At 47.3% G+C, this 14,159-nt stretch overlaps 1 protein-coding gene across 8 annotated transcripts in view; it reads left to right on the top strand.

Annotated features, from left to right (window-relative positions):
• The window catches only part of RFWD3 (ring finger and WD repeat domain 3), a 53,475-nt gene that overhangs the window by 28,461 nt on the left and 10,855 nt on the right, over window positions 1-14,159 (top strand). For all 8 annotated transcript variants that reach the window (XM_044987498.1, XM_044987492.1, XM_044987495.1 and 5 more), the window contains 3 exons: window positions 1,002-1,230; window positions 8,195-8,345; window positions 10,710-10,886. In XM_044987498.1, the coding sequence (XP_044843433.1) occupies window positions 1,002-1,230; window positions 8,195-8,345; window positions 10,710-10,886 (557 nt within the window). The remainder of the gene's footprint in view (window positions 1-1,001; window positions 1,231-8,194; window positions 8,346-10,709; window positions 10,887-14,159) is intronic.

Below are 14,159 nucleotides of genomic sequence, written 5' to 3' on the forward strand. Positions count from 1 at the left end.
TGTCTATTATATTAACACCCTGTCTGAGGCTTTGCATTTCAGTAGTGTGAAAGTGGCTGTTCCTTTGTTGGATTAAAGGTCACTCTTTTGAGAGCTACTGTACTGAACATTTTGAAGCATAGTTCTTTGGTTTTGGAAAAAGTGAACAAGTCTTGGGTTCTTACAAAATTCAGTCATTCCTGGAATCTCTGCTGGCTAGGATCATAAAGACCAGCGTGTAGTGCAGATTAAAGGAACTGACCTATCTTCATGGTGGGGAATTCCTGGACACTTCTAACATTGAAACCAAAGATTTTCATTCCTTTTGGGATGTTCTAGAAACTCTTTAAAATGGTTCTAATTGGTTGTGGTTTTTAATTGTAATTCTGCTCTGAGTTTAGTACCATTGTTGACCTGGTGGTGATTGGATTTTATGTGTTGCCCATGGGTCTCCTTTTCTTATTGGGTTCTAATACACATAATATTAAGAGATTTTGGCTAAAGATTTCAACAGAGCTTGCTGGAGTAGTCTGCAGGTTTCTATTGTACTTACAGTCAGAGTAAACTGGAAATCTAGCACTCCAGTAATAGCACGGAAATGGAGTACAGTAGTTTTCATTGTTATGGAACAGCCTATGTTCCCATATCCCTGCCTGTGAGGCGTATCAGACTCCTGTATGTGCAAGCAGAAACGAAGGCCAGGTGTACGCTACTAATAACTTGTGTCGCTTGAGTGTGAATAAGCCACCCCCTTGAGTGAAGTAAATTACACCAACTTAGGTACCAGTGTGGACAGCTCTATGTCGGTGGGAGACCTTCTCCCACTGACATAGCTATTGCCTCTCGTGGAGGTGGATTTATTATGCCAATGAGAGAGCTCTCTCCTGTCAGCATAGAGCTTCTTCACTGGACACGCTACAGCGGCACAGCTGCAGCACTTCTCGTGTAGACTATCCCTAATACACAGCACACTGAGTTACAACTGCAATGGAGTAGTAGAGCTCTGTCCTCTTTCTTTTCAGGAGCTGAAAGCACTGATGGCCCAGCACACCACTAGCGCCTCTCAGCAACCTGGCAGCTCCCGTTCCTGTTTCCCAGGCTGTCTCTCCTCCAGTCAGAGTCAGCACAAATACCACTTTGAGAAGGCCTTCCTGGTTTCTCAGTCAGGGAGCTGCCGGGTTATGGCTTACTGTGACTCACTGAGCTGTCTTGTGGTTTCACAGCCCTCTCCACAGACTACACTTATTCCTGGTAAGTCAGAAAGTAACTAAAGACTCTCTGGGTTTTATAGATAGAATCAAAGAATTTTTATCTGCAGGCTTACAAAAGTTAAATATGTTCTCTGCTCTTTCTTCCTCTTCCTCAACCCCACCCATACAACCACCTTGTGGATTGGGGACATTCCCTCACTAATACAACTGCCACATTCCACCTGACCCCAACTCAGCTTTTTCCCAGTAGTGTAATTTACCTCCCGGCTGGCAGCTGGTAACTGTACTCTCCCAGTAATTGATCTTTACAGCTCTGCCTCTTTTTGTTCTGAAACCCCACCTCCTTGGGGGTGCAGAAAGATCTGTGTGATCCTCACAGAGAGGATTCCCTTGCAAGAGCTGGAGACATGCACCTAAGGGAATCAGGAAAAAGCTTTAAATGCAGTCTCTCATCCAGAAAACATCAGATTCAGAAGCGTGGATTGGCCAGTAAATGTGGGAACAGATGTTCAAATATTGTTTTTTGAATACATTTGTATCTAAGTGCGTATATGTACAGAGGCAGCATTACCCTGTGGGTGAAGAGGACTGGGAACCCCTTTGCGTTGAAGCAGAACTCTGCTTCTGACTTGCTGTGTGACCTTGGGCAAGTTGCTTGTCTTCTGTGAGCAATTTCCTGTCTATAAAATAGGTACGCAGTCATGCCGGCTTTCATTGCAAAGAGCTTTGACATTCTCTGAATGACACTTGAAATACAAATTATTTTATAAAGCGACAGAGTGTCCTGTGGCACCTTATAGATGAATGTATATTCCTCTGACGAAGTGGGTATTCACCCACGAAAGCTTATGCTCCAATATGTCTGTTTCTCTGTAAGGTGCCACAAGACTCTTTGTCGCTTTTTACAGATCCAGACTAACACGGCTACCCCTCTGATAAATTATTTTATGTGGTTAATGATTTGGGATCTTAGACTTCTCCTTCGAGAGATGTCCTTGTGGGTGCTCCACTCCAGGCCAAGGTGCGTCCCTGCACCTTCGATCAGAGATGTTCGCAGCAGTTCCTGTACGGGCTGCACACCTGCGGTGCCTGCCTTGCACGCTGTCAATGCTTAAACAGTGTGTGCATTGCCCAGGCGCCTCAGTTCCTTCTCTACCATCCCCAGCCAGAGAGAGAGTTTAGCAGGGGAGAGGGATATCTCAGTGGTTTGAGTATTGGCCTGCCAAACCCAGGGTTGTGAGTTCAACCCTTGAGGGGGCCACTTAGGGATCTGGGGCAAAATCAGTACTTTGTCCTGCTAGTGAAGGCAGGGGGCTGGACTTGATGACCTTTCAGGATCCCTTCCAGTTCTAGGAGATAGGTATATCTATATATATAGTTTCACTCTTCATAGCCATGATTTAGATACAGTTCTAGTATTTAATTAGTTTTTGTTACTTATTTAGATAAGTTTTAGTTATTACCCCTATAAAAACAAATAAAAAAATTCCTTACCTCAAAGTTAGTGATTCCTGATGCATAACCTGCAGAGACTCCATCCCCATCTCTGATGGCTATTCTCAGTGCATACAATGTTTGGGGGAATCCCATGTACCCCCCCAAAATGCATACACTGTAGTAAACTTAAAGTCTGGACCCACAAGGACAGAGACCTCAGACTGAAGCTCATCCTCCTGGAAAAGTCCCTCAGACCCGCATTGGATCCGGGCCAGCAGTCTTCTCCCGACAGAATTCACCACTGAAATCCTCACAGAATAAAAAATGGCAAAGAAATGACTGGCTTCCTCCCTTCTCAAGGGGGCACACATCTTCCAAGCGATCGCTTATAACTTCGGCTCCATCAGTGCTGGCCACTCCATGGCTCAGCACATACACTTCTCCAGGCATCTCCGGAACTGTCTGCGTGTCAGCGGCCGCACACTTCGGTGCCGAGGCTCAAGGCTTTGAGTTGCCTGCCTCCAATGTGGCACAGTCGGTCACCGACAAGAACCTGGTACCGACTAGTGAGACAGCACTAATGTCACAAACTACTGCTGCAATGCCAATGCATCTGAATTTGGCACCAACGCCACAAGCTGTGCTGCCCGTGCTCCCCATGTCATACTTCTTGACACTGACTTCGCGCACGACACCCCCTTGGTCTATAGCACCTACATCATCGGCACCAGCCTATGGTGCAGATGCTGCCTCAGGCACCTACATCAGCTCAGCACACAGCGCCACCAGTACAGACTGCGCCTCCTGCATCAGCACTGTCTCAATACACAGCGCCTCACATGCCTATAGTGCCTCACCATTTAGCACTGTCAGCTGCCGCACCGTCTAAGTTTCTCCACCATAGAGACCTGGCTCTCTCTCCCACCCCAGAATCTCCTCTACTAGGCACTGACCTCTCACCGGGACCGTCAGCACCTTACTTACAACTATCCCCTGCTCTTTCACACCTCTCGAGTGAGGACGATGATGCCATTGACCTTTCTCCATGCTATTCTTCCCCTGTTAAGACACCTGTGACTGGGGGACATCTTAGATGCCGTTCCTCATATTCCAGGGAATTCCCACCCTGGTATGGGCACCCTTGGATGGGACCACTCATACCTTTCCCCGGCCAATGGCCATACTGGAATCCCTGGGAATCTTATAAGAGACATTACAGCATTAATCCTATCTCATTCAGAGAGGATCTTAGATCTCCTCCCCCAACCATAAACAATGATGCGAAGCTACAAGATGAACCAACAACTCAGCCAGCAGAGGATGTCGCACCTGACACCTCTCCAGCTAATAAACGCTCATCTGTCTCGCCCAAAGAGGCTATTATGCCTCCACCACCACCACCAACAGCTAACGATTTCACACATTTCCAGGATTTGTTTAAAAGAGTTGCTTGAGATTACTCTTGGGGAAGTGTCTGAACACCAGCATGAGCTTACTGACATTTATAACCCGCCACCTCTTCCAAAATGGAGCTGTTGTGGAACCAGCTAAAACCATATGGCAGACCCCAGCCACTATACCCCCAACCTGCTGGAGAGCAGACTGCAAATATTACGTCCCGTCCAAAGGTTCTGAGTTTCTCTTTACACACCCGTCACCCAATTCATTGGTGGTTGAGGTGGCCAACCAGAAAAATAAACAGCAACATTTCCGGTCTATCCCATCTGATAAGGATAGCAAGAGGATGGACTTATTTAGCCACAAAGTGTATTACTTTACAATTTAGGGTGGCGAACTATGTGGCTCTATTAGCAAAGTATGGGCACAGGAACTACATTAAATTCATGGAATTTATTAATGACATTCCTGAGGACAAGTGACAACAATTTAAAGCTGGGATCTCTGAAGGACAGATGATATCCCGTACGGCTCTTCAGGCTGCCCTTGATGCTGCTGACACGGCCGCCAGATCCACTGCCACGGCCGTCGTCATGCAGCAAGCCTCCTTCCCACAGGAGATGCAAAACACTGTCGAAGATCTCCCTTTTGATGGTGAGAAGCTATTTTCAGCAAAAACAAATGAGGTCTTCCATACCATGAAGAATTCGCATGCCACACTAAGGTGGCAGGTGTATGAATGTCGAGGGACAAGGATGAGAGAAGACAGATATCAACCTTACCAACACCCACAATATCCCTCCTACACCCAACAACAACAGCAAAGACATTACAATCCACAACAACAGCAACACCATAGACCTAGAACCCAATGACGCCGCCTCCCACCATCTGCAGCGCCTCAACCCCCTCCACCAAACAAGCAGATTTGAAGCTTTGGTCGAGGGTATAGAAGACCTCCCACCCACTCCAGCACCTACTGCAACTACCTTTTAGACACCGTCTGCTCCCATTCCTTTCCAACTGGGAAGCTATCATTATAGACAAATGGGTCCTGGAAATCATCTGATCGGGTTATACCATCCCCTTCCTCTCCATGCCTCTCACCCCTCCACTCCCTCCCTGTCACTCTTCAGGGACCCCTTTCACGAACACTAGCTCCGTCAAGAGGTGCACCATTTTCTACAACCAGGAGCAGTGGAGCAGGTATCCACTCCATACCCAGGAAAGGGATTTTATTCCCACTGTTTCTTGACCAAAAAGAAAAGTGGTGGATGGCGACCTATTCTCGATTTTTGACAACTAAACAGGTTTGTCAAGAAACAAAAATTCAGGATGGTTACCCTGTCAACAGTCATTCCGGCGTTGGAGCAGGGAGATTGGTTTTCAGTCCTCAACCTACAGGATGTGTATTTTCATGTCACTATACACACTGCCCACAGATGCTTTCTCAGATTTGTGTTGGGTGCGGATCACCTCAAAGCATGGCTACTCAATGGTTCTCTAATGAGAAACAAGCATGCTTAGAACAAGTCCAGGCAGTTTTAATATATGGCAGGACACACTCCACACTCACTACCTATCTGCAGAAATTGAAATGGTTCACCACTTGGTGTTCTGCCAGACACACCCCTCTGGGTTCCGCCCCTCTTCCACTGATACTAGACTACCTTCTAGGACTCAAAATAGCTGGGCTTTCTCTTTGCCACCAGGTGAACCTTTACCAAGCTATCGCAACATTCCACCACAAGGTAGATAACGCTGCTGTTTTTGCCCATCCTGTCACCAAAAGATTTCTCAAAGGTATCCAAACGCTCTACCCGGACATAAGACTATCGGCTGAGCCATGGGATGTACACCTGGTCCTCAGAGCTTTGATGTACAAACCCTTTGAACCCTTGGCTACCTGCTCCCTTCTACACCTATCCATGAAAACTGCTTTCTTAGTAGCAATTACATCTGCCAGATGCGTGGGGGAACTCTCTGCGCTGATGGCCAAACCTCCGTATACTACCTTCTTCAGAGACAAAGTTACACTTTGTACACATCATCAATTCCTTCCTAAGGTGCATTCGTCCTTTCACCTATATGAACCTATTCACATACCAACATTCTTCCCAAAACCACATGCTAATGCATTTGAGGTAGCAGTGCACATGCTTGACGTTTGTAGAGCATTATCCTTCTATTGTGATAGAACGAAGCCATTTAGACAGACCCCTAAGCTTTAGTATCTATCGCTCAATGATCTCAGGGCAAAGCGATCTCCACCCAGAGACTATCCAAATGGATATCAGACTGCATACGTCTGTTACCAGTTGAAACAAGTCCAACCTCCCGTGGCAATCAAGGCGCGCTTTACTACAGTGGTTTTCAAACTGTGGGTTGCAACCCAGTACTGGGTCGCGGAATGTAAGGCACTGGGTCACAGCGGCTGTAGTCAGCACTGCCAACTGGGCCATTAAAATTCCCATTAGCAGTGCTGCCCAGCTAAGGCAGGCTAGTCCCTAACTGTTCTGACAGTGCACTGCGCCCCGGAAGTGGCCAGCAGCAGGTCTGGCTCCTGGGGGGGCGGGCATAGGGCTCCACGCGCTACCCCCACCCCAAGCACTGGCTCCTGGCCAATGGGAGCTGGGTGGGGGGTGGCTGTGCCTGGAGGCGAGAGCTGGGTGGAGCTGCTTGTGTGCCTCTGCCTAGGAGCTGGACCTGTTGCTGGCCACTTCCGGGGCACAGTGTGCTGCACGGTGCCAGGACAGGCTATGCCTTAGCACCCCTGCTGACCGGGAGATGCCTGCACCCCAATCCCCAGCCCTGAGCCCCCCTTAAATCCAAAGCCCCTTCCTGCATCCCAAACCCCTCATCCCCGGCCCCACCCCAGAGCCTGCATCCCCAGTCCAGAGCCCTGACCCCCTCCTGCACTCCAACCTGCAGCCCTGAGCCCCCCCAAACCCTTCAATCCCAGACCCACCCCTGCACCTCTTCCCCAGCCCTGAGCCCCTCCCAAACCCCTCATCCCCAAATCCATTGGGTCATGGACATCAACAGTTTTCTTCAACTGGGTCACCAGAAAAAAAGTTTGAAAACTACTGCTCTACTAGATCCGTGTCCACTTCCGTAGCATTTCTTCACAACGTCCCGCTTTCCGACATATGCAAGGCGGCCACTTGGGCATCGGACCGTGTGTTTTCTAAACATTACGCTCTCATGCAAGGTCCTTCATTGGACACCCAACTGGGTCGAGCTGCCTTATCAACAGCTTTCTTACCAGATCCGAAATCCTGACCATCCTAAGAGATACTGCTTTTCAGTCACCTGGAGTGGAGCACCCACAGGGACATCTCTCGAAAGAGAAGAGGTGGTTGCTCACCTTGTGCAGTAATTGATGCTCTTCGAGATGAGTGTCCCTGTGTGTGCTCCACTACTCATCCTCTTCCCCTCTACTTTGGAGTTTGGAGCAGGCTCCGTTGTAGAGAAGGAACTGAGGAGTCAGGGCTGTGCACATGCTGTTCAAGCACTGACAGCGCGCGAGGCCCATATGGGAACTGCTGCAAAAATCTCTGATTGAAGGCACAGGAATGCACCTTGACCTGGAGTGGAGCACCCACAGGGACACTCATCTCGAAGAACGTCAGTTACTGCATGAAGTGAGTAACTTCCTCTTCTTTCTGAACAGCTTCTCAATTCACCTTAGTCATCTTAGCTTCAATATAGTGACAGCTCTCTGGCTCAGTAATATCTGAATGCAGCTCTGTATAGTGACATTTCTAGAGTACAGGTGAACAGTTTACTGGTAATTATTCTTTGAAAGTACATTATCATCCTGTATAGAGCTCCAGCCACACTGAACATTGGGATTTGTTTAATTTGGCTAGAATATCTAGGACCTGGGTCGAGAGCAACTGACAGATCATGATACTAATGCTGAAATTCTCATGAGTTCTGTCACACTGACCAGAACGCCTGGAGGAGCAGAATAAGGAGTTCTGTAGTGACTGATCTCCAGAACAAGATACTTACCCTTCCTGTGCACATTTCTCCCCACAAGTTCAGCATAGATACTGTAGCTCTGAAGTGAGACTATGGGTTAAAGCCAGACACCCCAATAATTAGATGTAGTCACCAGCATACACAGTATCTGACTGATGAGCTTTGTTCTTTCTTCATGACAGGTTGTGGCGTTAAGATGATGAGTGCTGCCAACCTGAAGAGCAGTCAGTACATTCCTATCCACAGTAAGCAGATCCGGGGACTGGCCTTCAGTAATCGAACAGATGGCTTGCTGCTGTCTGCTGCTTTGGACCACACGCTCAAACTTACCAGGTGTGTGCTGCTGAACAGGGGCAGTCCACCCCATCTGCCCTTCACATTTTCCAGGATTTGGCTTTATCTCTAGCTCACCTGTGTGCGCTTTGGAGCATCTATTTTTTTCTTTCTTGCAGGGAGTTGAGAACAGATCTCAGTTTGAGCTTCATCCTCTGGAATGTGGGCATTAACCTAATGACTTGTTCTCACTTCCTAGTCCCTTGAATGAGGAAGGGACTATGGCCCTACCTTTTCCTGGTGCCTCCTCCCAGTGGGATCTCTGTTGGGTACAGCTTTGAAAGTAAGCCAGCACAGATCAGCTGTATCTTGTGGTACAGGTGTAACAGTATCTGCTAGTGTGACTTTTACTTCCTGCTTGATTCTCTTTGATCTAGGATCAGGGTTTTTACTATTTTCCTCGGTCTGTTCCTTATTCCTCCGAAGGTTGCTCTGATTTGAAATTTCTAATCAAGGCTGAGCTGCACACACCTGAAGCACATGGACAGACCACCAAACAACCCTTCTGAGAACTTCTGTCCCAGTAATGTAGGAACAATACATCTCTACAGCTTGGCTGGGAGACTTAAAAGAACATGTTGGGGTAGAGGAATCCCACAGGATAGGTGGGATGTATTCCTCCAGTCCTGGTGGTCTGTAGCAGATGCCCATTGGGTGTTGTGATGTTGGGGTATTTTGTCTCCTTACTACCTATATCAGTATTTCTCACTGGCTGACTAAACCTCTTGAGATCCAGTGCTACTTGACTTAACATTTCTCTTTTCAGTTAGGACAGGCTACCGTTATGCCCTCTAGGGTGTGAGGTCGATGTCTCTTCCAGTTCTTCATGCTCTTGGCATACATGTATACATAGTTAAGAAAGTAAGGTTGTTTTGCAATAAGAGATTAATTTAATTCTAATTTTCCGATTCCTGTTGTCTATATGGTGGAATATGTCAGATACTTTTGAGTTAAACAAGTTCCCCCTTCCTGCCTACTTCAAAGCTAGTGTGTAAGTTCTGAGCCTGTAAGGTGGTACTCTTGCATAATTGGAGACAGTTTAATGCAAGTAGTTGCCACTCATCACAGAATTTATACCAATGCTTGATACCCAAACCTTCCTCTTTACACTACTGATACGTCCATCAGTTGGTCTCGAACAAGTTGTATCCAGTCTTCTCTTTTGCTTGATACCAGAATGTTCTCTCAGAAGATTGCCTGCGTCAACCTACTCTTCGCCTTCCCTGCATTGGTCCCTCAGGTTGCTTGACTATGTCAACCTCCCTTCTCTAATCACTTGTTGCCATTTGCATACACCTAATAAGAAATCTCCAGGATGTACTTTGTCCTTTTTGTTACATCTCCTGTTCTGGTATGTGGAAGAAAACATAACACATTGTTCTCTACATAAGTCACTGCTGTCTGGTTCCCAACTATTGGAATCTTCATCAGGGTCACCTGACTTCCCCCCTGCCCCTGGTGGTTCCTTCTGTGCAGAATATCTGTTGTGGGTATCTTGGGTGAATGACTCTACAGATTCCCTTTTTTGATATCATCTTTATATTTCACCCCTACTAGATCTCAATTTGCCACATGTCTCTGATACATCCCTCCATGCAAAATCCACTTTAATTTCCAGTTTCTTCAGTGACGCCAGCCTCAGCTGTTGTTTCAGCTCCTCTGCCTTCTCCCAAAGACAGCATACACTCCCCCACTGGCAGTGTTCTGCAAACTATTAAGAATTTTTTGACATTCATATTTGCGTGTGTGTGTGTACTTATATTGTTTTGTTTACCCTATTCACTCTCTAACACTTGCTTAAAACAGTTCCTTTATGTGTTAAATGCTGTTTCTCAGAATTTGAGCCCTCTCCAAATGAACAGGCAGAAGAGAATAACTAAGCAGGGTGAGGAATCCTAAAGAATGAGGCTCCCAGTTTCTGGGATATACAGTATTCTGGGACCACAGTGCAATGCCTTCTCCTCCTATTTCCAGACAAGTTAATTTAACGCTGCTCTCCCAACAAAGCAGTTAAGATCTCAGTCTGAAACCTCTATCCCTGCAGCCAATATAAAGTGATTTTTATTCCCTAGAATCAACCCAAAAAGTCAAAGAGAAGGAGGTATTTTACCTGTTTCAGCTTTGTGTATGCTTTGGTGGAATGCTAAATGTTTATGCTTTTTGACAGTTTCACGGTGATATACTATCTATATTCTTCAGACTCTTTTCTGGAGTACGGGGATTAAAATCTGTAGTGGGGAACAGCCTACTATTCAGTTCCTTAGCAGAGTTTTATTCTAGATTTGTTGGCTTGGTGTGTTACACGGAGTCTTCTCATCCCACAGTATACGTTTGCATTGTCAACATATTCCTTTGCCTCCACAGTTTGACAACAAATACTGTGGTCCAGTCATACAATGCTGGCCGCCCTGTGTGGAGCTGCTGCTGGTGCCTTGATGATACCAATTATATCTATGCTGGGCTTGTCAATGGCTCTATCCTGGTGTATGACCTAAGAGACACAAGCTCTCATGTCCAGGAACTAGCCCCTCAGAAGTCCAGGTATGGTTTCACGCTCCCTATCCCAGAATTTCACAAGTGCACTGCAAGTTAAATGTAGCATCTTACACAGGTGAGTATAATCGCCTGATTAAACAGCATCTTTTGTGCATGTTGACGGTAAGCTGTAAAAATATTGGCTCATAGCTCAGGGCAGATTCAGAACCAGGAGCAGGGATGCAACAATCTGAGATACTGTCACCTCTGCAGTTCTGCACCTGAGAGTTAAACATTAGTACAAAAGTCTGGTCAGGATTCCCTGGGAGCTGTGTGGTATAGTTTGGACACTAAAACGGGTTATGCTTGCCAATGTCTGGAGCATGCTGAGAAGTCTTATACCAGTCAACTTGAGTTTGAGCCTCTGAGTACTATTGGATTCTCTTCACAACTTGGCACTTCTATTGGTATACGGTATTAGACTCTGGGAAGGGCATAGGGTTAATGTGACTAATTATGTTCTGCCTCCCTACTGTCCTCTTTCATAGGTAGCAGGGACAAGTTGTTTGATGATTGGTTTTTAAACATGTTAAGAGACATGTTCTGAGTATCTATGTGTTGTGGCGTACAAAAGGTTTTCCCAGGGAGAGACAGTGCCCAGCACACAGGAATAGTGCCAAGATACAAATAAAGCAGCAAAGAATCCTGTGGCACCTTATAGACTAACAGACATTTTGCAGCATGAGCTTTCGTGGGTGAATACCCAGTTCTTCGGATGCAAGTGGGTATTCACCCACGAAAGCTCATGCTGCAAAACGTCTGTTAGTCTATAAGGTGCCACAGGATTCTTTGCTGCTTTTACAGAACCAGACTAACACGGCTACCCCTCTGCTATAAGATACAAATAGTTTTCTTCAGGGTTCCCTTAGTGTTTTGGCTCTGATGCTCCTGTAATGTTGCAAGGTGGAGCAGGTCCTTTAAAGTGTTTGCAAGTGCTTCTTTGGGCATTGCAGCCTTTTGACATACGGTCACCTCTTACAGGATTAGTAAATTGTTACCCACAGTCCTGGAACATGGCATGTCTACATGTCCATCATTATGGATAGGGCCCTACCAAATTCACGGTTCAGTTTGGTCAATTTCACAGCCTCAGGGTCTTAAAATTGGTCAGTTTCACAATTTCAGATGTTTACATCTGAAATTTCAGGGTGTTATAACTGTGGGGTCCTGATCTAAAAGGGGATTGTGTGGGGGGTCCCAAAGCTGTTGTAGGGGGATTACAGGATTGCTATACTCATTTCTATACTGCCTTCGGAGCTCAGTTCTGAAGGCAGTAGCTGCAGAGTTTCCTGCAGCTGGAGAGGCTCCCAGAGGTGGAGGTAGGTCAGATCTCCCAGCAGCACTGGGGATCGCCCCAACTAGGGGCTCCTAGCTGCTAGTTGGGGCCAGTACTGGGGCCTCGGACAGTTTGAAAAATGGGTGCCACAGCCCTGGCAGGAGCCACAGGATGGAAGCCCCGAACCCCAGCAGGTGCTGAAGCCCCAAGCCCGAGCAGGAGCCAGGAGTGAGGACAGAAGCCCTGAACCTGGGTGGCCCGGAGTCAGGGCAGGAGCTGTGGGGGGCAAAAGCCCCAAGTCTTGGGTGGCAGCCCCCAGTTCAGGTCCCTGAGCCCGGGGGGGAGCTACGCAGGGGTGGGCAGCCCTGAGCCTGGGCAGGAGCCCGGAGCTTGAGCACCAAGAGCCTGAGCAGGAGCTGTGGGAGAGGGGGATGGGGACAGACGGCAGCAGCAGCCCTGGAGCTCGGACAGGAGTCGGGGTGTGGGGGAGCCCCGAGCTTGACTGGATCTGCAGGGGATGGTAGCCCCCAGCCTAGGTCCCTGACCCTGGGCAGGAGACACGGGGGAGAGGGAGCAGAAGCCCTGGAGCTCAAGCACCCAGAGCCCAGGCAGGAGCTGTGGGGGCTGGAGCTGTGGGGGGTGGCAGCCCCCAGCCCAGGTCTCTGAGCCCAGGCAGGAGCCACAGGGGTGGAAGCCCCGAGTCCCTGCTGGAGCCTGAGCAGTCCCTAGCCCTGACCAGAGCCATGGGGGGTAGAAGCCTGGAGCCCACCTTCACTTTTACGCTGCCTATGGAGGTGCGTCTAATCTCCCTCTGATAATTTGCAGGGGAAGGACAAGTCCTGTCCCTACCCAATCCATCTGATTTTGGGGAGATCAGATTTCACGGGGAAGGGCTTATTTCATGGTCAGTGACATGTTTTTCACAGCTATAAAATTGGTAGGGCCCTGATTATGGGACTACATTTTTTTGTTTTGATAGAAGAAAGTTGGGGCATAAGCCCCTGAAACACTAAGATCATTACCTCTCTGGATTTTATTTCACCCTTGCTAGTTCAGATATGGGGAAGTACATGAGGAGATATCTGAGCCGTTAGTGATTATCTTATCTTTGAAAAGTCGTGAAGACAGGAGAGATTCCAGAGGACTGGAAAAGGGCAAAATAGTACCCATCTATAGAAAGGGGAATAAGGACAACTCAGGGAATTACAAACCACTCAGCTTAACTTCAGTACCTGGAAAGATAATGGAGCTCAGTGGTTTGAGCATTGGCCTGCTAAACCCAGGGTTATTTGTTCAGTCCTTGAGGGGACCATTTAGGGATCTGGGGCAAAAATCTGGGGATTGGGCCTGCTTTGGGCAGGGGGTTGGACTAGATGACCTCCTGAGGTCCCTTCCAACCCTGATATTCTGTGTGGTATATCTTGCCTCTAGCAAGGATTTTGATACTGTCTCACATAACCTTCTCATAAATAAACTAGGGAAATACAACTTAAATGGAGCTACTATAAGGTGGGTGCATAACTTGTTTGAAAACTGTTCCCAGAGAGTAGTTACCAGTGGTTCAGTCAAGCTGGTAGGGCATATCAAGTGGGGTCCCACAGGGATCAGTTCTGGGTCTGGTTCTGTTCAATATCTGCATTGGTGATTTAGATGTTGCAGACAGTACACTTCTAAAGATAGTGGACGATACCAAGCTGTGAGGGTTGCAAGTGATTTGGAGGATAGGATAAAAATTCAAAATGATCTGGACAAACTGGAGAAATGGTCTGAAGTAAATAGGATGAAATTCAATAAGGACAAATGCAAAGTACTCCACTTAGGAAGGAACAATCAGTTGCACATGAACGAAACAGGAAATTACTGCCTAGGAAGGAGTACTGCAAAAAGAGATCTGGGGGTCATAGTGGACCACAAGCTAGATATGAGTCATCAGTATAACTCTGTTACAAAAAAAGCAAACATCATTCTGGGATGTATTGACTGTTATGAGCAAGACACAAGAA

The sequence above is a fragment of the Mauremys mutica genome, chromosome 14 (genome assembly GCF_020497125.1).
Source record: "Mauremys mutica isolate MM-2020 ecotype Southern chromosome 14, ASM2049712v1, whole genome shotgun sequence".
Classification (NCBI taxonomy): Eukaryota; Metazoa; Chordata; order Testudines; family Geoemydidae; genus Mauremys; species Mauremys mutica.